The following is a 24104-nucleotide window of genomic DNA, read 5'->3' on the forward strand; positions in this document are numbered from 1 at the left end:
TGCTGCCACCCCTCTGCTGGGTGCTCCCCCATGACATCTCACTGTACCCCCCAAATGGCCTATGAGATACCCCCTTGATTTTCACTGCCAGGCCCTCCCTCTGCCATCACCTCTCCTTTGCCTGCATCTTGGAGAGAGCCAAGAGGACAGAGAGAAAGGAAGAGAGACCCAATCAATCATTGATCCTACATCATTCATTCCCTTAACCAATTTATTGAGCACCTGCTGAGTTCCACGCCTTATTCTGGGGGTATGGGAGGTACAACAAGAAGGCAGCCCCAGCTTCCTGTTGGGGAGGAGAGGAGCCTTGCCAATCATCTAGCCCAAGCCCCATTTTAGGGATGTGAAAGCTGAGGCCTGGAGAGGGGAAGTGACTTGCCCAAGACCATATACAACTAGTTAGTGGCAGGACCAGGCACAGTCTTCAGAGGCTCACATGACTCCTCAATCATCCAGCTAAGATTCATTGAATGACCCTCTGTGTTCCAGGTGCTGCTCTGCGCCCTGGGACAAATACATCAGTGAACCTGACAGCAAAGAGGAGTGAGCAGGTGAGGGGAAAGAACATCCCCACGCTGGTGGAGGGGGTATGTGTTTCAGTCCCATGACTCCCCCCAGAATGAGAGGGAAGTCCCAGAGCCCCACCTCAAGAGGCTGGGCTTCTGACGCCCAGGGCTCCTCTCCCTCCCTCTGAACAGGCTATAAAAGTCCCCTCCCAGCTCCTTCCAGAGAAGAGCAGGAGGAAGTGAGAGGTCAGCTCAGAGGCCACGGGAAGGGAGCAGGGGACCCCCACCGGGTGATCGCTTACCCCACTGCGGCTGGGGTCTCACTGCAGAGATGAAGCTGCTCCCGGCCCTGGCGGGGGTCCTAGCCACACTCATCCTGGCCCAGCCCTGTGAGGGCACAGCCCCAGGTAATAGCCCCTCGGACGGCCAAGGAGAGGGGCAATGGAGCGGGGAGGACTTGGGTCTGAGGGGCCTGTGGCTGCCCTGGAGCCTGAGTCCCCTTCCCCCTGAACAGCCTTCCCTGGGGCAGTGGACACCTCAGTCCTTCAGAGCTGCATAACAAAGGCCAAGCTGCTGGTGGATTCTGCCTACAATCAGACTGAGAGGAGGTGGGCCTGGGCCTGGGTCTGGGGCCTGCGTGGGTCTGGGGCCTGCGTGGGCCTGGGAGGGTCACTGATGGGGGGTGGACTCCAGCCAAGGGCCTCTCACCCATCAGCTGCCCCTGGGCACCTTGGGGCAGTGCCATGTCAGTGCAGAGCCTCCCTTCCGTCCAGCCTTCTGTCTATTTCCCCCGTGCTGACTGCCCACTGCCCACGGTGGGGGCCCTGCTGGGTGGGTCTGCTTCTTCTCCTGGCCCTCACTCCTCCTCTTCTGGGCAGCATCAAGCAGCGCCTTCGCAGTGGCTTGGCCAGCCCCATGGACCTCCTGTCCTACTTCAAACAGCCAGTAGCGGCCACCAGGATAGCTGTGAGGGCTGCTGATTATATGCACGTGGCCTTGGGGCTGCTGGAGGAGAAGCTGCAATTCCAGGAGTCCAGATCCTTCAATGTCACTGGTACTGTGCACCCCACTGAGCTCCCCGCCCCAGGCCTGCCCCAGCCTGGGAGTGGAAGGGAGACAGGCGGGAGTGCAGGGCATGTGGCCTTGGGGCATTGGGAGGAGAGAGGAGAAAGGGGTGGGAGGTACAGAACAGACTAGGTCAAGAAGGAGCTAGAACCCTGCCAGCTGCCCCTCCCCCTCCAGACGTGCTAACGAAACCCCAGCTGCGGCTGCTGTCCCAGGCCAGTGGCTGCGCTGTCCAGGATGAGGCTGAGCAGTGCAGTGACAAGTACCGCACCATCACTGGGAGATGCAACAACAGGTGGGTGCCTGGGGCGGCACCTGGCCTGGGGTTGCCCTGTTCCCTCCCCTCCTTCCCAGCCCTGCTGACCCCAGCCCACCCACCGCCGCAGGAGGAGACCCTTGCTGGGGGCCGCCAACCAGGCCCTGGCTCGCTGGCTGCCAGCCCAGTATGAGGACGGGGTGTCGCTCCCCTTCGGCTGGACCCCCAGCAAGAGGCGCAACGGCTTCCTCCTCCCTCTTGTGAGTCAGGGCTGAGGGTCTAGAGGATGCCCCATCTCTTCTAAACGCAGGGAGTCAAAGCACAGCCCACAGTCAGCCTGCCAGGGCTCCCATCTGGGCTATATGGCTGGCAGGCTGGGTGACTCCAGCTGAGTCTCAGTTTCCTCAGCTGTAAAATGGCAGTAAAACCTACTTCCTATTGCTGTTGTGACTATTTAATAAAGTCCTTGGTATAAACATCCATATAAGATGTGATAAAGTAACGCCAGCCATTACAGTATCGTTTTTTTCCGGAAAAATTAGTATCAAAGTACCTTGCTAAACTAAAGAGCAATGCACCTTAATGTAGCTCTAGCTATTGACCTAAACTGTTTCACATTTAACAATTTATCCATTTTCTATTCATATGGTAACAGAATGATCTATCATCAACCCATCTATCAACATCTATCTACTATTTTTTCTTCCATTGATCTTTCCATCTATCCAATTCTCTCCATATTTATTATCCATCACCTAGCAACCAGTCCTTGCATCTGTCGATCAATTCTACCATCTAATTATCCACGAGTCTATAACTTGTTCTATCAATTTGATCTATCTGCCACTCTGGAGGAGCAGGTGGGGTCTGAGCCAGCCAACCTGACCCCTCCCCCTCCTTTTACTCCTGGAATCATCAGGAGCCAGGCCAGAGATCATTCTTGTAGGAATGACAGCAACACAGGAGGTAGGGCTGAGCAGAATAGGAGAGAAGAGGGCTGGAGAGGATGCAAAAATATGCTAACTCCAGCAGGGGTGACCTGCCATCCCGAGTCCTGGGTTGGCTCTGACACCCCAAGGGGTCAGGAGCCTACGCCCCACACTGACTTACCTCCCCACCAGGTCCGGGCCATCTCCAACCAGATCGTGTGCTTCCCCAGCGAGAGGCTGACCTCCGACCGGGGCCGGTCCCTCATGTTCATGCAGTGGGGCCAGTTCATCGACCACGACTTGGACTTCGCCCCCGAGTCCCCAGCCAGGGTGGCCTTCACTGCAGGCATTGACTGTGAGAGGACCTGTGCCCAGCTGCCTCCCTGCTTCCCCATCAAGGTACCCTCCCCTAATCTCCCGGGCCCCTGGTGTGGCCTCCACCCCCAGGTGATGGTGTCATAGGCTTAAGGTTTAAGTTTAAGTTTAAGAGCTGGGACTGGGGAACTGGAGCATTAAGGAACTGCCTGTGATGCTGGGATATCACACAGAGACAAGAAGACTCCTGGTTCTGTGTGTGTTTGAGGGGTGGGGGTGGCGCAACCTGCCAGGAGGTTCAGTGCAGGCTTCACAGAAGGGAAGCAGTTGAGACTGGCCTTGACCCATGGGTCTGCTTCCAGCAGGGGAAGCCTCTGGGCTGCTGCCTTTTTTTTGAAGCCTTTAGAGTCTCTTAGCTCTTGCCCTTCTCTCCCTCCTGGGGCGGTCCGAGGTCCTGCAGTTCTTGCCAGTTCCTGGGATCTGGTTGTGAGCACCGTGCATGCTGAGAGGCAATGATAGTGTGGAACACTGGGGAAGAAAGATGGACTCCTGGGAGCAGAGCCTCTGTCGGGGATGGAGGGGAGGTCCGTGCACACACTCACACACTCACTCGCCCTTATTAGTGTGGGATGCGATGTGTGGGGGCCCTGGCTGGCTCCTTCCTCTAGGTCCTCAGGGGAGCCTTCCCCAGCATCCTATTACACCTTTAGCTTTTGACTTAGACCAAGCACAGCAAATGCTGCCTCAATTCACAGTTACATTACTCTACGTGGGTGTCTGTTTTGACTGAATTACCAGCTTCCCGCAACCTACCCTGAGTTTTGGTGGCTTTCCCAGTCTCTGAAGCACCCAGCACAGAACGGTGCTTAGGAAACACCTGTCGAACTAAATGGAATGAACGGAGCACAGGCTCATGTGCTGGGAGAACTAGTTCTCACCCCTCCTCTCCTGCTGACAAGTTGTGACTTCCCCTCTCTGAGCCTCAGTTTCCCCATCCTTAAGATGAGGCTCTAAGGCCTCATGCATTTCTAACCTTTCATGACTCTATGACACAAAGTGCTAAGGATGCTCAGATGGCCTGGTGAGCACCGTGAGTCTGGGTGAGTCAAGGAGGGCTTCCTGAAAGAAGGGAGTTTTGAGCAAGGTTTTGAAGCAGGTGGGGGATGACCAGGAGGAGGCAGCTTGCTCGTGAGAAGCCCCAGTGTCACAGATTCCTCTTCCACCGCAGATCCCGCCCAACGACCCCCGCATCAGCAACCAGCGTGACTGCATTCCCTTCTTCCGCTCGGCACCCGCCTGCCCCCGAAACAGGAACAAAGTCCGAAACCAGATCAACGCGCTCACCTCCTTCGTGGACGCCAGCATGGTGTATGGCAGCGAGGTCTCCCTTGCCCTGCGGCTGCGCAACCGGACCAACTATCTGGGGCTGCTGGCCGTCAACCAGCGCTTCCAGGACAACGGGCGGGCCCTGCTGCCCTTCGACAACCTGCACGATGACCCCTGCCTCCTCACCAACCGCTCTGCGCGCATCCCCTGCTTCCTGGCAGGTCTGACACAGTGGGCGGGGGGTCACCCCAGGAAGCAGCCAGTCCCTGGGTTCCAGGTTGGGAAGCCACAGTGGGATAGGATAGGATATATGGCTCCATAACTCAGTGTTCGGCACACCACAGCGCAGATCTGTGCACAGTAATCACAGAATCAGTATGCTGGAAGGAGTCCCTTTGCAAGTGACCCAAGTGTGGCCAGAGATCACGGCTTGACTCTCTCCAGTGATAACGGACTCACCCACTAGAAGTCTACCTGGAGCAGTGCTGTCGGAAAGGTCCCCCTCATTTTGATCTGCTGTCTATCTGCTGCTCTTCATCATGCTTCTGGGGCCTCAGAGAAAACGCTCTCTCTCTTTCACACAGCAATAGCCTCTTTAATTCCCTGAAAGTAGTTTTACTTTCACCTGGTTTTTTTTTCCTTCTTGGGGCTAACTTCCCTTACGCTCTTTAGTTTCCCTTCCACTGCTGCTAGTCACTGTCACCTGCCGCCTTCTTCTGGATGCATAATTTGAACTCTTCTGAGGGTTTTCCCCCACACCGTCTGGTCATAATAATGATGGTCATCGCTCCTGGTTGTTTCAGATATTTAAATGTGCCATCTCTAATCCTGACAGCAGTCCTGAAAGGAGGGCACTATTATCACCCTCGTTTTGCAGACGAGAAACTCAGGGACGGTAACTGATGGGCTCCAGAGCAGAGGGTCAGGTGGCAGAGCCCACGGTGGGAATCAAGTCAGTGCAGTGGCCAGGTCTGGGCTCTTTCCACTCTGCTCCACCACCTCCCTCGCAGGGAGTCATCTCGAGCCCCTTTTTTAAGGATCATATGTTTCTTTGTTGCTGGCAAGCGCAGCGTGCACCTTTGTGAGATGTCTACTGAAACTGAGTCGTTTGAATAGGACCACGTGCAAAAGAGCTTAGTTCAAAGCCAGCAAGTGACTGTGTGTAAGGCCACCTTTGGGAACGTACTTTCCTTCCCGGCCAATGGAAGGAAGTCTGCTGACAGGAACAGGCTCTGCCCAGCCCTCCTCCTTTCTCCCTCCCTGGGGCTCCCTGGGGAGAGCAGCATGACACCGAGCCCAAAGCTGGGGAAAGGTCTAGCCCCTGGGACAGACCATGCAGAGGGATGCAACCCATGGGGCAGGGGGACCCACAGTCCCAAAGGCAAGGCCCCTTAGTCACTGTGTCCCTTCACTGGCTGCGGATCTGGTCATCTTGCAGAGCAGAATCATTAGGCAAAGGTTTTCCCGCCCAAGCCCAGCAGCTGCCCTGTGCTTCCCCCCCACCGCCCCAAACCCGTTCCAGGGACTTCGGGACCCAGGACTCCACAGTCCTCCCCGTCCTGGCCCGCTGTGTTGGGAAGGAGGGTGGTCATTGGCGGAGCCCCACCACACAGCTGAGGAGATGGGGGTCCAGTGAGGCCAGAAATTTGGCCCAGGTCACAAAGTCCCACCACCTCTTTGTAGTCCCCAGAGCTCTGTCTGCCTTAGCAGAAAGACATTTCTGTGGGAAGAGCTCTATTCACTCTGATCTTGGGATTTTCAAGGTGATACCCGGTCAACGGAAAGCCCCAAACTGGCAGCCACGCACACCCTCTTTGTGCGAGAGCACAACCGGCTGGCTACTGAGCTGAGACGCCTGAACCCCCGGTGGACTGGAGACAAACTGTACCAGGAGGCCCGCAAGATCTTGGGGGCCATGGTCCAGGTAGGGAGCCTGGGTCCCAGCATCCCCTAGAAGGCAATCTGGCCAGAGAAGCCATCTGAGGGAGTGACTCCCACCTTCCTCAACACATCCTCAGGGATGTGCCCCAAGTCAGCCAGGTCTGATTGGGGATGTTCCTGAGATCCGACCTGTAACCCTGACCATGTCACACACCCTCTCTGGGCTTCAGTGTCTCCATCAGACAATGGGAAATCAACATGGCCACATTTGACACCATGCCAATAAAGAATTAGTATGTCTGAGCAGGCTTCGAAAAGCAAAAGGTTTGCCCTAAGGCAAGCACGTGGGGTGGGGGCCACTAAGGTAATGATCTTCTGACATCTTTTCTTCCAGATCATCACCTTCCGGGACTTTCTGCCTCTGGTTCTGGGCCGGGCCAGGGCCAGCAGAACCTTGGGCCCCTACCGGGGGTACTGCTCCAATGTAGACCCCCGGGTGGCCAACGTCTTCACCCTGGCCTTCCGCTTCGGCCACACCATGCTCCAGCCGTTCATGTTCCGCCTGGACAGCCAGTACCGGGCCTCGGCGCCCAACTCACGGGTCCCACTCAGCTCTGCCTTCTTCGCCAGCTGGCGAATCGTGCACGAAGGTGCCTGGGTTTTCCAGAGGCAGCCAGGAGTCAGGGTGGGGCCCAGCTTAGTGCAAGGAGGCCAGGCTGCTGCTCAGGTCACGGGCAGTGAAAACAGGGCGGGTGTCACCAAGACCCTTCGTCACGTGCCCCCATCCCCTCCAGGATTAGAGGATTTCTAAAAGAGGAGGAGACTGATGTCAGACTGGTGGCTGTGGTCCTGAAAGAAAGGAGCTTCCTTCCACTCCTTCTAGAAGAAGTGAGGGTGCTTTTCCCTGCCAGCTCCAGCTCCCTTCCTGTCCACCTGGGTCACTGCTTCCTGATACAAACATCATAGAATTTAAGTGACTGGCTTGTCCAGCTCTGAGCTAGTTTAGCATCATGTGATTCAGGGGCTTCCAAGAGGCTGGTCCAATCTGTGCTGCTCATATTCCCACCACCAGGTGGCATTGACCCCATCCTCTGAGGCCTCATGGCCACCCCTGCCAAGCTGAACCGGCAAGATTCCATGTTAGTGGATGAGCTCCGGGACCGGCTTTTTCGGCAAGTCAGAAGGATTGGGCTGGACCTGGCGGCCCTCAACATGCAACGCAGCCGCGACCACGGCCTCCCAGGTGAGGGGGCTGCCTCCCCTCCTCTCAGGCTTTGCCTGACCAGGGTTCCTTTCTGACTGGGACTGTCACTGGGATGTGCTGTGGTTCAGAGGCACACAAGCCTGAGGCTGAGGACCTCCTTTTCAGTATCTTCTTAATCCACCGTGGGGTTTCTAGCTTTAGGGTCGCCACAGGACCAGGACTTGGACAGAGGAGCTGAATGAAGGAGATTAGGACTTTCCAAGTAGAAAAAAACAGTAGGTTTCAAAGGCAGGGGAGAGCTACCCCATTCCCCAGTACCCTGGCAAGTTCCAAGGAGGAAGTTGCAAGGATATAGAAGCTGGCTCCTGGCTCTGAGAGGCAGGGAACAGGTGGAGTAAAATTAAAACTGTCTTGGCTGTTCTACCCCAGGAAAGAAGAAAAATTAGGCATTTTGCTAGGAACTTTGATGGATTTCTTTTAGTCCTCCCGATGACCTTGAGAAGTAGCTGTTATAGCCATTTTTATAGCTGAGGAAATAAATCTAGTAATTTGTCCCAAGGCCACAGAACTAAGAAGTAGTGAAATTCCAGTCAAGTTAAAGATTCCTCCTTTCTTTCCCCTGTTCAATCCACGATGTTATGGAAAGACTGGCCCCCGCTTTGCTGGTCTCTCCCCCTCCCCATCGCCTACTTCTCTGTCTCGGTACAACCTGAGGCCCCATCTGCCTCGGCTTCTCTGTGGCCGATGATAATGAAGTGCGGGCAATTCCTCCTGCACCTAACACAGCAGCTGGCGGGCACATAGCCGGCACTCAAGAACTTGAGTTTCCTTCCTTCCCTACGCCTGGGTGCCCGGGACGGCTAAAGCCCTGTGGGCGCCCCCTGCTGGAGATGTGAGATTGCTAGCCAGCCAAACTGGCACACTGTTTTTGATCCCGCCAAGCTGTCCCAGAAATATTTTCTTGATCCTAGCTCTTGCAGTCTCCTCCAATCCCGTCCCAATTCCAACACCAAATTTGGAATTGGAAACTGTGATCTGAACTCCACTGCAAAGAGGGGGTGACCTTGGAAAAGTCACAGCTGCTCAAGCTCAGCAAATATCCACTGGTAACACGGAGATTACAAAGTACCTCACAGAAGCGGGAGGGTCCTGAGAGAGATTCACACAGCAGGGCTTAGTAATGGTGGAACATCATACGGTTTTCCTTTGTTCAGCCGGGGGATGGTATTTGTGAGCTGTAGTTCAGTGGACGACTTTGGACTCCTGTTTCTTTAGGCTATGAAGAAGCTATCGCCTATCTTGATGGTCCCCACCATATTATGACTTGGTCTTGGTGTGGGATCCTGATAGCTGACAAATCAGTATGGCTGGTCTTTGTAAGTTTCTGAGTAGGTGGGAAAAAATTTTTAACAGCTTATTGAGAGAGAATTAACAAATCATAAAATTCACCCATATAAGGTATATAATTCAGTGGTTTTTGTGTATTTAGAGTTGTGCCTCATATTTAATATCAGAACATTTCCATCACTCACAAAAGAAACCTGGTCATAACAGGCACTCCCCTGATGGAAATGTTAGCTACCTTGATTGTGGTGGTGGTTTCATTGGTGTGTACATCTATCAAAAGTCATCAAACTGTACATCTGAAATATGTGTAATTTACTATACAGGAATCATACTACAATAAAATGTTAAAAAAAAAAACAAAAAAACAGGCACTTCCCATCCTCACTCCAGCCCCTGAAAATTACTAATCTTCTTTCTCTACGTATTTGCCTATTCTGGACCTTTTATATAAATGGATTCATTTATATAAAAAGAAGACCATGTGGTCCTCTTCTGAGCAGATACATTGTATCTATGCTGTTCATTTCTTTGTTTGTTCACTTATGTATTCATTTATTCATTCATTCTACAAATCTGAGTGTCTTTCATGTTCTGGATACTGTCTTCTTTGTGTCTAATTAATGCCATGAGCCCAATAATAATATCATTGTGGTTGTGAATGCTGGTTACAACAGTGTTTTACGTTAGTATATACCTCCGTTTGATAGACAGAAAGCGTGGTTTTCTGCTCACATTGAAAATTAGAGGGGAGTGATTTGGTCTTTGAAAAGCTCAAGGCCTCTTCTGCCAGCAGGGATTTTGTTCTGCTCAATACTGCCTGACCACAGAGCTCTCTTGGGAGGAATCGTGGAGAGAAGCTAATGGGAACCAGCAGAGGGAAGACTAAACGGCTTCTGTCCCCTCTCCCTACAGGGTACAATGCGTGGAGGTTCTTCTGCAGACTCTCCCAGCCCCGGAATCTGGCGCAGCTTAGCCAGGTGCTGAATAACCGGGATCTGGCACGGAAGTTCCTGAGTCTGTACGGGACACCTGACAACATTGACATCTGGATTGGGGCCATCGCCGAGCCTCTTCTGCCAGGGGCCCGAGTGGGGCCTCTTCTGGCCTGTCTTTTTGAGAACCAGTTTACAAGAGCCCGAAATGGAGACAGGTAAGTGACCCTACCCTAAAGGGACCAGCCCCAGATGCAGGGCAGAAAGCACTAGAATTCCAAGACTCAACAATGAAACAAAGTTTATATATATATATATCTGAATCACTAAGCTGTACACCAGAAACTAACAGAACACTGTAGATCAACTATGCTTCAACTTTTTGAAAAACAGTGAAAGTACTCTTTTTAGGTTCATCTCTTCCAAGATCTGAGACCAGGAGGCTCCTCCCTGGAGAGCTTGGTCAGAGGGAGAGAGACTACTTGCCTGAGGTACAGGCACCTTTAACCCAGGAGACAGACTTCTCAGCTTCACTGTTCCAGGCTGGTTGATCCCAAAAACACACAGAAAGGGCTAAATCTGGTTTTCCTCCAATAAGCTTGAGGTTTAAGACCTGACTCCTTATTTGGATTTGGCATTTACCTGGGTTCAAATCCAGCCCTGGCCACGTATATTACTGTGCATTTAATCCTGGGCAATTTACTTGACCACTGAACCTGAGTCTTCCTCTATGAGAATCACACCTCTCCTGCAGGGATTTTGGACAGGCGAATGAAATCATGTATGTAAAGTACCCAGCACACAGCGGGTGCGCCTTCCTATTCATTCCCCCCGAACTTCATCCACCTCTCTCCCCCGTCTTGTAGGTTCTGGTGGCAGAAACGGGGTGTTTTCACCAAGCGCCAGCGCCAGGCCCTTCGCCAGATTTCCTTGTCTCGAATTGTGTGTGACAATACTGGTATCACCACTGTTCCAAGGGACATCTTCAAGGCCAACACCTACCCCCTGGGCTTTGTGAACTGTAACTCCATCCCCAGACTGAACCTGTCAGCCTGGAGAGGCACATGAGGCTTGTGCAGGTAAAGGGAGGCCCCCCTCCAACAGCCCTGTGCTAGGTCAGGCCCGCACATCCTTCCTTGGACAGGATGGCTGAGTCCTCTCAGGCCTCTAAGCAGAACAACAGATCTTGTCTCTAGAGATTTTTTCCTGGTGGACACTAGCTTCTGGACTGACAAGTTAATTCCAGGGCCCTGGGACTTTGGGGAGCAATCAGGAAGGATCCAACACCCTAAAAGCAGCTCCATGTCTGGATATCCAGCAAGTTCCTTACCTGCCCCCCTGTGCCACTTCCGCAGGAGTCCATCGGAGCCTCTGGCCTTGGAGACAGGGGAACCTGGGGAAGACCACAAGGCTACCTTCTCCCCCGGGGCCACCGTTTCCTGCTGATGCTTTTGCTGGCTATCGCTCAGAGCTGGTTCTTTGCGAGTGACAGCCGGGCTCCCAGCAGCACTGAACCCTACTCCTAATGGAGCCCCTTACCTATTAGGTTGCACATCGGCTCCAGGTGCAAGGCCTTGCGAACCAAACAAGGGGCCTTCAGGACCTGGCAAGAAGAGTCATCTGGAAGGTTTCCAGCCACTTTCTTCTATTTCCCAGCCTGTCCCTGACCCCTGCCTATGACGGGGGCCACAGAGTCCCAGCCTCTAGCCACTCCACCCACGGTCTTTCCCTGGAGCCTGCAGGTGGGCAGCACACTCTGCTTCTACCAATAAAGCATCGCTGAGGGCAGAAGCTGGTATCTGCATTGGGCTGGGGAGGGCATGACCTCAGTCCCATGCTTTGCTCCAGATGTTTAAAAGGAGTGCTGCCAAGACACAGTTGGCACTAGCCTCTGAGCCTCTCCCGGGGGCTGAGTTTAGAGAATCAAAAGAAACACTCTGGAATACAAAAAGGCAGGGACTGGGAAAGGCAGCGGCATGGGGGCCTCGGCATTAAGGAGGAGAATACCTCAGCCACGCCAGCGACCTGAACAGAAAATCAGGGGACAGAATATCAGTCAGTATAAAAAGTCTTTATGTAAAAAAAACACAATAAAAGATACCAGCCAGCTAGCAGAAAGGACTGGGCACTGCCTTCAGCCTTCATTTACTCCAGAAATAAGTTCTATCGCAAATGTAGCTAGCTCCCGGTAGTAGGGGAGGCTACCCTGGGAAGAGGAGCTGGACTCGGGCCGGGACTGTGAGATCTCTCTCGCCTGCCTTCCTTCTCGAGCCTCCGTTCATAAAGCAGGTGTGGAGCGGAAGGCACTGCAGCTCTGCCACCGAGGCTGTGAGACAGGCCGGGAGGAGGCTGAGGCGAGGACAGAATTAACTCTGGGCCCACCCCCAAACTGCCCTCAAACCAAAAAGCCTGCCTTGTGATGCCCACTTGCAGTGTCTGATATATGGAGAAGGGGACCACATGAGGGCCACAGGGTCTTCAGCTTTGAAGATGAGGCAGCTGGAGACGAGGCAGGGGGGGCCGGCCTGGGATTCTCTCAGTGATGCCAGCTTTCAGCAGGGCATTGTGATCTCTAATCAGAAAGATGAAGAGGCGGGAGGGCATGGCCTTGGCTACCAGTCGTCTTGTTGTTCTATGTGGAAGGCCAGGGCTGCAGCGAGCTAGTGGACCATGGCTCCCGAGGGGCTCACTAGGTCCTGGGGAAGGCTTTCTCGGGCCTCCTGCATGCGGCGCCGGGCTCGACGGAAGGCCTCTGTGAGGGAAGCAGACACAGGAGTCAGCTGCCATGGTGGCGGGAAATGGGCCCATGTGGATGCTGGGTGGCTGGCTGGGGGAGGGGGAGCCTACCCAGCACATTGTGAATGGAACTCTGCTGGCTGAAACCCTCCAGACGGTCCAACACACTCCGCATCCTCTTCCGCAGGGAACTTGACTCCATGAAGGCCCTGCAGGGGAGCCCGCCACATGGCCACGGCTGCTCTCCAGCCCTTGGGATGAAGAGCCCCAAGGCAGAGGGCCAGGGCCACTCACCTGGACTGCTGCAGACAGTGTAGGCGGAAGGTGACACTGCCCGTGGTCTCCGTGCGGAGTCCAAAGCGGCTCAGACGCTCCCCCTGCGGCATCCAGTTAGCGTCAGGTTTCTGTTGGCTTCTAGACCCCAGGCACCATGCTGGCCTCACTCCCATTCTTATTCCCATTCTTGGGGAGAACAGTTCTGTTGGGGAAACTTCATTCCAACACCCAGACTCCATCACCTCAAGGCTAACATTGGGCTCCCAACTGTAAATCAGGGCACATTCCAACCTCCGTTGAGTACCAGCAGTCTTGTAAGCTGCCTGCCAACCCTCTGATTCTGGAAGCCTCAAGGATGGGCTGGAAGGAGGCGCTGGTTATTCTGACAGGGACCAGGGGAGATCTCTAAGTGCACTGTTTTCCACAGCTCTCCTAGGACAGCGTGTGGATGTCTGTACCTAGTTTAAGATACGGTCAAGACTTCCAGCTGAAGACACAGGAAGGAAGGGACTAAGCAATAATGAAGCAATGGGCAAGAGGCCTTAACCCCGGTTCCACCTTTTCCAGAAGAAACAGGGACATAAGTTCCCAGCATGAAGTCTCCCCAGAGACAAAAGTCACCTTGAAGGTTCCTGGTATCCGCACGTAGGAAAGGTCCTCCAGCTCCAGAGAGCCGCCAATGAAAAACCTCCTCAGCTCAGCCACGGTGCCGAGCTCCAGGGGCCTCCACGTGGAGACTCTCAGGGTGTGTGCGCCTGTGCGGGAAGAGGAGAATGGGGCCGCGGCGGGGACGGGCACGTGGCCCCTTGCTGACTCCCCAGCAACGACACGGGCCTCGCCACCAGTAAAACATCTGGCCTGGTGACGACCTGGCCTCTGGTGAAGGTCATCATGGTGGTTTAGGGTCCCCATTTGGAAATCAATCAGAATTCCAATTTCTGCTCTGCCAGCTATTACCTGTGCACCAGGACAAGCTTCTCGACCTCTCTGAACCCGTCTCCTCATCTAGCAAAATGGAAATAATAGCAACACCGACGCCTCACCAAGTGGTGGGGAGAATGAAACGAGAAGCACTTAGCACAATGCCTGGCGCACAACAGAAGGCAGGGCTGTTACTTCAGAAAGGCTTCCGATCTACTCAATACACACCCACCAGTAGCCCACTTCCCATGCAGTGCCCCCCTCAAGGCCAGGAGTCAAATCAAGAGTTGCTGGGAGCGGAGACCAGAGCTGCTCAACTTCTCAGGTAGCTGTCCCTTCACCCGGCTGTCTCTAATGGAGAAGGGGAATCTCCCCCAAAGGAGCAAGGAATTGTGCAAGTTAAGTGCTTCCAATTCCCAATCATCCCTACTTCTCACGAGAAGCGGCCAAAACTTCTGAAGTGCTAGTCTTGTTTCTGGGAGCGAGAGCACATAGGCCACGTGGAGGGCAGGGACAAGAGGTCCCCTGGGGTGGCAGGCAGCACCACAGCCCCGTAGCCTTCCACGTGATACCTCTGCCAGAAGTCGAGTGAGCGGGCCTCACAGTAGAGCACAGGCCACTCCGGGAGGGCACCTGCATGAGTAGGAGCAGCAGCCAGGTCACAGGAGGCCTCCCCGGGAGACGGCCTGGCCTGCGGAGACCCACGGCCAGGGACCTGCCAGGCCACTCACCAGCGGATTCATCCTCGTGGAGGAAGGAGGCCTCAAATGTGAACGGGTAGGACAAGTAAGCCGCCTTGTCCGAAAAGAGAGGAGCACTATTTCATACTCAGTGTCGTGGGGTGCACAGGCCCTCACTGGGAATTTGTTTCCCCTGTGGCCAATGACAAGGTCATCCCCACAAGGGGAAAAGATAAACTATCACCCCAGGTAGGAAGCAAGAGGCTGAGAAGTGAAAGGACACCCAAATGCAAGCTGTGACCATTTTCAAAAAGGTAGAGAGGACACTGGACGAGGCAGCCCTGCAGAGCCCACAGCGAAGGGCCAGACCCAACAGTGGAACCTTCCCCAGGCTGTCAGCCTGATGCTCGTCACATGCCATCCCAGGAGTCCTGCTCCTCCCAGGCACCCCCCCCCCCGTTGCCATACCATTCCCAGGGACTTGGTGGCACAGGTCTGTGTGATTCCTGAGAGCTGCTGGAACGCTGGGCTCGACCAATCTGAAAGCAAAAGACCACACGTAGTAAGTTTACCTGGGAGGAGAGCAAGGAGTTGAGAAAAAGACAAAGTTCCGTTATCCATTCATTCACGCAACAAATCCTCCATTTAGCACGTACTGCGTGTCTGCAATGTGCTATGTGCTATGACCAGTCACCGGGGACATCTTGGTGACCAGAAAGAAAAGCTTCCTATCTCTCATGATGCTAACGTTCTAGTTGGGGGTGGAGGAGAGGTGGTGCAGACAACAAACCAACCAATAAGAGACTCTTAGGTGGTAATAAATGCTAAACTAAAAATAAAACAGGGTGAAGGAGTGACTGAGTGACTTGGATGCTCATTTAGACCACGTAGGGAGGGAACACCACTCAGAGAGGACACTTAGGCTGAGGCCTAAACTCAAGCAGAACCAGTCATGCAAAGATATGACACAAAAGGTTTCAGACAAAGGAAATGGTTCTGAAAAGGCCACAGATGGGCGTTCAAGAATAGAAAGAAAGCATGACCAGAATGTTGTAAGGGAGAGAGAGGCAGGGGCCAGCTCCTTCAGGGAATGGAGTTTGGATTTTGCTTTAAGTGAGAAGGGAAGCTGTTGGGGTTTTAAGTTCAAGAGAGACAACTGGTTTGCATTTTTAAAGGCTCAATGTGGCAATGATATATGTGGCAAGTGAACTGTTCCTCTCGGGAGCAAGACAGGAAGCAAGAGGGTAAGTTAGAAACTAAATGCTTTGGCCTAAGCAAGAGATGCTTGGTGGCTTGGTCCAGGATGCTCGAGAAGACAGATGATTCAGGACATCTTCTGGAGACAGAACTGACAGGAACTGGAGGTAGAGTGACCGGATGCAGGCAGCCAGAGAAAGTGAGGAATCAAGGATGCTTCCTAGGTTTCTGGCATCAGCTACTACGCAGATGACAACGCCATTCTGCTAAGTGGGGGAAGACAATGAGGGCGGGTTTGAGGCAAGAGGAGGAATTAAGAGTTCTCTTGGTCATGTTAAGCAGAAATGACAAAGAAGTAATTGTACAGGAGTCTAGAGTTCAGGGGAGAGGCTAAGGCTACAGAGAATCCGGGTGTCTGAGACATACAAGCAGTATTGAAGCCATGGGATGGATGAAGCCATCTAGAAAGACCTAGAAAGACTGTAGAGAGAGAGAGAGTAATAGAAGGCCAGGCCCGGCCTTGGATACGCTAATAATTCTAGAGCAACAGAAGATGAGGAAACAGCCAAGGAGGCCTCTGAGCCACCAATGAAAGGAGGAGCATGGAGCCAGAAGCCAAGAGGAGGGTTCCAGCGAGGAAAGTGGGCTGTGGCAAATGCTTCTGAGAGACAAGCAGGGTGAAAGCAGACGTCACCACAGGATTCATATCTTGGAAGTGATCTATGACCCTGAAAAGAACAGCGACAATTTTAGTGGAGGAGTGGGGAAGGGAGCCTGACTGAATGCCTCTGGAAAGCTGTCAGAATGCGTACAAAAAGAGAGACTTAGGAACATTACTGACTAGTAGTTGGCAGTTCCACAAAGAAGTGCACGTAGAGATTGTCATACTCATAGCCTTGGGCTGAAACTAAGAAAACAGGAAACAGTCTCAGCTTATTTTCCTGTCACCCTTAGCACCCGACCCAGTCCTGAAGGGCCCACACACTTGGAAAAATAAGTTCCTCGAGAGCCAGGAACTCTGTCTCCAGGAAGGACTCACACCTGAGCCTCCCAAGTGCTGCGGACAACCCAAGGCGTCCACTGGGGCGGGGCGGCTCACTCCACAGCTCCATCCCGCCCCGGCCGAGCATCAAGGGATCTCCGTCTGGTAAGACACTTACCTACCTCTCCATTTACAAAAAGCCGCAGAGCACCGGGGACAGTCTGAGGCAGAGAGAAGTGGGAACAGGTCAGGAGGTCTGAGGGCGCCGGCACCCCTCCTCCAGCCCGCGGGCAAACCCCCGGGAGACCTGACGCTGGACGTCAGACCCACGTGTTTGACTGTCACACCTCTGCCCTACCAGCCACTTCTCCACAGATCTGTTCCCTCCATTTCTAAAACATGTAACACAGTGGGGAAAGGACCTAATTTAAATGGTGGGGAGGGCAACAAAGTATGAATATTTTCGAGAAGAGCCAAGAGAAGCATCCACAGCTGCCTTCTGCCATATAGTGAGAACTAGAGAGCCCTGCTCCCCGTAAAGGGCTGCGGTCCAGGAACTAGGCAGTTTCCTTTTCTCATCACTTGTGTATCTATCTTATCCAGCTTTTTAACACCGCACATCTGATGTTAATGCAATGTAAAAAATAATGAAAGTTCATCTGTTAGAGAGAGAGAGGGAGACCGCTGGGTAATTTCATCCTTGTTTCCAGATCTAGAAATGGAACTCTTGCAGTAAGACACAGAGTAGGACCACAGAATAACTAACTCACACTATTCTGTTTTGTTTTTTAAGAGCCAAACTATTTGACAAACAAAAATGACAGCCCATCTCTACGGGGCACTTAGGAAGAATGGCGACATGAAGAGTAAGGAAGACATTTTTCCTTCCTATACTTATAAAATTAATTATAAAGCAATAAATAAATACACTGCCACTGATAAGAACTCAAAAGTATCTAAGTTTAGAGACTAAAAAGTAAACATTCCTAATTTAACCCTCTCACCACACAACAGCCACCTGCCATCTTCCAACCCGCCCACTGCCCAGAGAAAGTCGCCCATAGTGTGTGTCCCCTTTGGGACCTTCTTCTACAGGTTAACAGTTCTAGATCAACATGCAACGTTGTTAAAACGTAACAAGGATTACACTCCACATGCTAATTTTCACTTCCTTTTTACACTGAGGAGTATGTCTTGGGGGCCTTGAGGAGAAGACGGCACTCAGGGATGGTCAGAACCCTCCAGCTGAACACACCCGCCGGCGGGGCTGGGGCTACAGGACGCCGGGCTCCTCACCGTCTCCAAGTCGGTGCCCACGAGGCTGCTGAGGTACTCCCTGTGGCGGCCACACAGCTGAGGAGACAAAGCAAACCAGAACTTGAGAGGTGACCGCAGCCAGGCCGGGGTCCAGTTCCAAACGGGAGGGAGACAAGCAGCAGGAGCGGGAACTGCCACCAGGAGCCGGAGGCCGGAGCATCCCAGCCGCTGCCAGCTTCGTCCCAGTGAGGCCCGGAGGGCGCGGAGTCCGCGGGTCTGGGACCGGCCTGGCTCTCGTGCTTACGCGACCTTGGGCAGAACGCTCAGCTGCCTCTCAGTCTCCATTTCCTCACTTATAAAATGGTAACAATAAAGGTATTCACCGCAGAGGGCTGTGGTACAGTCTAAATAACCTAAAGCATGTGAAGGGCCTTGCGTGGAGCATGGTAAATGCTCAAGTAAATGGTCGTTATTATGACGATCTTACAACAGGATCAAAAGCGTGTATGTGAGATGTCAGCGGCGACTCCTAAGCCAGGAGGGGCCGTTAAGAGCGAGACCTCGCAGCTGCAGACCTCAGCCTTGGACGGGGCCTCACTCCCCGCTCTCCGGTACTTGGGACGAACCAGCTCTTACGTCCTTGAACACACGCTGCTCCCGCTCCTCCTCCTCAGGCTGTGCGAGGGACGACACGTTGTCAATCGTATACTTCCACAGCTCCGGCTTCTCCCCCGTCTCAATTCTGTAAAGTCGAAGCCACAAAAGGGCTAACTCTGATGACAGGAGATGGGGCCCCGCAGACCCAGCCCGGGCATGAGCCGAGTTGCGGTTCTGTTACTCTAAGACAGAAGAGGTCAGCCCGGAGGAAAAGCCCTGGCCAAGCCCATTGCGCCCCGTCTGGGTCAGTCCCTGCGTGCAGCAGCGCAGAGAATTATTTTCACTGAACTATACACTGCTGAAGTCATCACTTTCAAATCAGTGTAGCTGCACGTTTTCTGAGAACAGGATGCCCAGTGTCCTAAGGGTCTATGGCCTGGAAGAGAATATGAACCCCCGGCCGGGAATTTAAGAGTTAGAACAGACGAAGGGCTTTCTGAGACGCTCCTCAACCAGGGGCAAGAAGGGAAGACAAGGAAAGGAGTGCCGGTGTCCACTGTCCCCTTCCTCCTCTCCTCACCTGTAGGGTCCTTTGAGGCCAGTGAAGTCAGGTTTTACTGTGATCACACCATTGCTGTCCACCTTCAGAGTACAGAGGACGTGTTCATACTTCTTATAGCCAAGCCTAGAAACCAGGGAATCCACACCAGGGTTCAAGGTCACTGGTCCCACCTCCAGGGAAAGAGGAAGAGGTAGGCAGCCCACGTCAGAGAGGACAGAGGCTGTAGTGAGAACTGTCATGGCAAAATACTTTCTTCCAAAGAGAAAAAAGAAGAAAACAGTCCCTCCCTCCCACATACCTGGGATGACTACAACGGGGGGTGGCGGGTAGGGAAAGGAGGAAGGATGAGGGTCTGAGCCGGGCCACGAGGGGCTGCACTCACTTTCCATAGGGCCCCAGGTCTGCCATGATGTACATCGTCTGAAGAGGGGTGTTGATGACATGATTGTTCCTCACAAACTCTTCTGAGGGCTCCCAGGTGACGATTCGTGACTTAAGGATGCCACCCTCCCTGGGAGACACCACAGGAAGGGTCACTCCCCTGGCCCCCCAAGAAGAGCCTGAAGGAGGAACATAGGGGAGCACACCAGGGTGGGGGCCTCCGCAGAATGGGACACTTGAGTCAGCAGGCAGACAGAACACTGGCCTGGAAGGACCACAAAGGCCCCCCAGCCGCCATCCACACTGGTACTCACATCCCTCGCCTGTCTTGCCGGCGCCGCCTGACATTTCCCATTCGCTCGACCAGGAAGGATGGCATCTCACTGGCTGCAGTGGTCATTTTCTGACAGTGCTGGGAAAACAGGGCAGCCCTGTGTAAGCCATCTGGTCAGGGCCACATGGGACCAAGCACCTGGAGGGAAGTCCTCCTTCTGAAACCTCACCCGAGACCTGACCCTAAGAGGCACAGCCACCTCACAGTTACACATGTTAATGGAGGGGACAACCCAAAGGACAGTCCAACCAAGCCTTGGTTTGCCCTAAGATTTCAGCAGCATCCTACCCTTCAGAAATGAATTTATTTATGCTAATATTAAAATGAGCCTGCAGTCTCTAAGCACATACCACCAAAAAGTTGGGTGAGTCTGCCTGCTAGACGTTGACATTCACTAGGTAGCTGGAAGATGCCACATGTAATACAAGTGTTCTGTAGAGAATCCGCACATGGGTAATGAACACTTCACTGTAATTTTCTTTACCAAAACAGACAACCCAAACTTTGTATCTACCAACCCACAGCTTTCCTAATGAAAGCATCAACCTTTCAAAAACGTTCACCTAACACCTGCTCCTTGCAGAAATCTACAAGGTCACAGACAAAAATCAGAAAATACACGCTCTACTCTCCCTCAAGGAGTTTGAAATCTCACTAAAAAGAATACATCATGCATTGACTGAAGAAAAGGTAAAACTGAAGTCCCTGAGGGCATGTTGTCACAGGCAAAATGAGGACATAAGCCATTCCCTGTGTTGTACTGAATTCCTCTTAAAACTCATATATATTCAGTTTTGGCTGAATCCATGTTGAATTTGATCTATATGGTTCTAGACTCCACCCACCTGTCTGATCTCACGATGCATGGAGGAAAAGCCCAGTGGCTGTTTCTCCCAATTTACAGTCTGCAAGTCTAGCATTAGAGATACTGCCACATTTCTATGGACACTTTAAATGATCTCCAGGACCCTTTTGGGCAAGTGGCTTGACAGGGAAGTCCCCACTGCAAGCTCATCTCACCACGATGCCATGTACCTCCGGCAGGCAGCCATACACAAAAGGCTGAGTTTGGCAGGAGACCTGCCACCATCTCCCTGCCAAATGGTCTCTCGTGACTCAGAGTCTCAAACTTGCCTTAAACAGAGGGGAAAAGTCCCTTTCTGAGATGAGTTTCTTGGCCCAACTGTGCTTTGTACAAACACAATCTTTGTCTGTTTCGGTCTTGTGGGTTTTGAGAAGCAGCTGCTGAATTGTGGCGAAAAATTAAAAATAAAATAAAATAAAAATAGAGACACTGCTGGCTCCCCCAGTCCCTCCAGCAGGTGGAGCAGGGAGCTGCAGCCACAGCACCTGCGGACTGTGCCCACCTACTCTGGCCTGGCTGCCAGTGGCACACCGTGGCTCCTAGACAGGCTCTCCATCTCCCCTGAACAGGCTTCTGTCTTAACAGACAGTGGGGCCAGAAAGCTAGGGAAGGCAAAGGTGAAGGGAGCTATGGGACTTGGGAAAAGAACAATACCTCCTCCAAGTTGGTGAATCTGTCAGAGTCAGTGTAAGTAAAGATTCGTCGGTTCTTCCTGCCATCCGAATCCTCCAGCTTCAGAATCTCTTGACGGTACTGATGATCCAAAGGACTCTGGCAGGCTGCTTCATTTTGATACAGATCTACTTCAAACTGAGGTCACAAGGAAACAGAGATCTACTAAGAATAGGTCAAATTTTTTTCCTGTAACTGGTCAAATCAGCTCTATAGAGATGATGCAATCCAACACGTTTTCACAACCAACTCTCATTTGTCTAAACTAATGGAGCACAGGGGATCCAAAGGAGATTAGAGCTAAAAGGAACCAGAGTGATAGTCTAATTCAACTCTACTGTTACAGAATTGACATAGCAAAACAGTAATTCTTTCTGTGGCCCAGAGGTGGAAAGTGCCTTAGCCAGGATCACAAAACTGGGTAGTGGCAGGCATGATGTTACACTGACCCCGTGAATACAGCAGTGGGAAGTATACAACTGCTACAACCTTCTGGAAATCAGTTTGGCGATATGGATCAAGAATCCTTCCCAGCTACCAGCCAGGTGGGAGGTGGACCAGGTGGAGGTAGACTGAGCAGACAAGTGGCACTGGCTCACCTGGCTAAAGAGCTTCTCTTGCCACCCAATCACAGCCTCCTCCTCTTCATCTTCATCTGGGCGGTGTCCACCTCCAAAGACAACAGAGAGTCAATTGTTTGAGCCAAACCAGCACCACTTCTTGCTCTGTAGTTGGTTATAACCAAAGTCCCTGCTCTTACATTTGCCACAAAACCTGTTGGAACTCACTGGTTTATTAAGCACTCACCCTAGACTCACTCTAGAGATGCTGTACATATGTGTAGAAGCCAAGATTAGGACCTAAGAAGTCTTAATCACTAATCTGGATAAATGGAAGTCATGCCTTCCAGGAATTATTTATTCTAACTCAGTGTGAGGCACTGAAATTTAGAAATAGGCTGAATGGCTCTTCCTCAATCCCAACTGTCAATATTTGCTAGAAAAAAAAACTGTGGTGTTTTTATCTTTACTATTCCTGAAACCATATATCTAGAATCAAACACTGTAAACTTAAGAGACTAAGTATTAGTAAAGAAAAGGAAAGTCGAATAACTTTTATTTTAAATCTTGTCTGCAGTTAGTATTTATTCTTTTCAGATTGTACATTCATATCCTTCGCCCATTTTCTTTTTTTTTTTTTTAATGGAGGTACTGGGAGTCAAACCCAGGATCTCATACATGCTAAGCATGGGCTCTACCCTCCCTGCAAAGAACAGATTTTTTTTTAAAGAACCAAATCTAATACATATACTCCTGGCTGGGTATGCCTTTTTCAAAGATACATGCTTCACAACCCACCAGCTCACACTCTTGCTAAGAAATATTTTTGAACAGACAACAAAAGCAGAGAGAGCAGTGACCTAACACAAACACAATGTCCTCTCTTGCTCACTTTTCTGGCTTCCCAGATAAGGAAAACTGCAAGAGTAAAAATGATGTTCATATATACATTTCCCAAGCAGACCCCCATTTGTAAATTGTTTTGAAAAGGGTTTGTAAGTATATTTCAAGCCTGGAGCATTCTTTCTTAGAAAAAAAAAATGCCACAAATGGTATTTAGGTTGACAGGCAAATTTATAACATATCTAAAGTATGGTATTTGCTACTTCACTACATTTGACCACAATTCAGATCAGTATCTTGATGGCAGGAATTACGCTTATTCAATTTTTATGCAACATAATGTAGTTTAAACTGCCTGGGATCAAATCCTGGCTTCAACGCTTACCAGCCATGTGACCTTGGACAAGAAACTCAACCTCTTTATGCCTTTCCCCAGACTACAGACCTGGGTCTACTTTGTCTTAAGAGGTAACCTCATCCTAGGCCCTTCCCCAGATCCCCAAGGGGCCACATCACCACCATACACCCACTGGCGGTTGGGGGAGGCCTAAAAGTGGCCAAGTCTATGAGGTCCTTTCCGGCCTGGGCAGCAGGCTGGTAATGGAGGTAGTTGCTTGATGTGATTCTTTGCAGGTGGACTCTGCCAGGGAAAGCGAAGCCCCAAATACCCGTTACAAGACACACAACCAGGAGATAAACACAGAGCAAAAACGGGGGAAACAAAACACAGTAGAGGGGAGAGCTAAGGCAACAGAGAGGGAGGTGAGTGGGGCACGGGGTCCTAAGGAGAAGAGTAAGGATGAGAAAGTACACTGGGGACACAGGGCTCCGAGGAATGTGGGAAAGGAAAGGTCCTGGAAGGGTGGGTCTGGAAGCTGTGAGTTGAAGAGGGTTCCGGGTGGTGAGGGAGCCGCGGGGAGACCGGGCAGAGGTCAGGATTGCAAACGGAAGTAGGGGCCCTGAACAACCGAGAACTGTAGTTCAGGTTCCAACTATCTGAGAGCATAAAAGCACGGAGCTCTGAGGCAACGCGACTACCGGAGGCGGAGGTTGCGCACGGGGTCCCGGGAGCGATACACGGCCTCTCCGGTGTCTGTGCTCCAGGCGGCCTCCGCCATGACAGCCGCGCCGCGCCGCGCCGCGGCCGGAAAGCGCGTCGCCCCAGTCCCCCTGGCAACGGGGGCGGGGGTTCGGGAGGCGGCGGAGGCGCTGCGCGCGCAACTCGCGGTTCCCCACGCGCCGCCGCAGCCGCCTGCCCAGCGCGGGCGCCACCCGGGCGGAGCCCCGTTGTGCGCTCAAGCCGGGGTCCTTTTGGGGTCACCGCTTAGAACGTGTGCGAACGAAGCGCGCTTATACCCAAGGCCAGGCTTGATGCACTTTCCAAACGAGGAAACTAAAGCAGAACCATCGGCCCCTTTTACAGAGATTCAGACAGAAATGGTGATGGAGACCAAACCCAAGTGTCCTGAGTTCTCAGCTA

At 52.4% G+C, this 24104-nt stretch overlaps 1 protein-coding gene, 1 long non-coding RNA gene and 1 pseudogene across 8 annotated transcripts; 1 reads left to right on the forward strand and 2 right to left on the reverse strand.

The window, feature by feature from the left end:
- The first annotated feature begins 745 nt into the window (after nt 1–745).
- LOC140694480 (eosinophil peroxidase-like) lies at nt 746–10831 on the forward strand (annotated as a pseudogene).
- Nucleotides 6546–9515, reverse strand: LOC140694481 (uncharacterized). Its single transcript, XR_012070118.1, has 2 exons — nt 8612–9515; nt 6546–7085 (listed from the first exon to the last, which is right to left on the reverse strand). It is a non-coding gene; the product is annotated as an uncharacterized lncRNA (long non-coding RNA).
- A 982-nt stretch (nt 10832–11813) lies between the features above and the next one.
- On the reverse strand, nt 11814–23760 carry LOC140694370 (tectonic-like complex member MKS1). 7 transcript variants are annotated; one of them, XM_072957639.1, is made up of 18 exons: nt 23663–23760; nt 23155–23264; nt 21821–21891; nt 21204–21359; nt 19665–19762; nt 19352–19480; nt 18988–19092; nt 18447–18552; nt 17850–17906; nt 16732–16774; nt 16413–16478; nt 14843–14913; nt 14426–14489; nt 14223–14327; nt 13395–13531; nt 12792–12874; nt 12609–12706; nt 11814–12513 (listed from the first exon to the last, which is right to left on the reverse strand). In XM_072957639.1, the coding sequence occupies exons 1-18, from the start codon at nt 23740–23742 to the stop codon at nt 12422–12424; spliced, it is 1671 nt and encodes a 556-aa protein (XP_072813740.1). In that variant the 5' UTR covers nt 23743–23760; the 3' UTR covers nt 11814–12421. The 7 variants fall into 7 exon arrangements, with proteins under 7 accessions (XP_072813740.1, XP_072813735.1, XP_072813734.1 ...); XM_072957634.1 differs by lacking the exon at nt 14223–14327 and having other exon boundaries at nt 13395–13528; XM_072957633.1 differs by lacking the exon at nt 14223–14327 and having other exon boundaries at nt 13395–13528; nt 16736–16774; nt 18437–18552.
- Between the last annotated feature and the right edge of the window lie 344 nt (nt 23761–24104).

This window comes from Vicugna pacos, unplaced genomic scaffold (assembly GCF_048564905.1).
Source record: "Vicugna pacos unplaced genomic scaffold, VicPac4 scaffold_21, whole genome shotgun sequence".
Lineage (NCBI taxonomy): Eukaryota > Metazoa > Chordata > Mammalia > Artiodactyla > Camelidae > Vicugna > Vicugna pacos.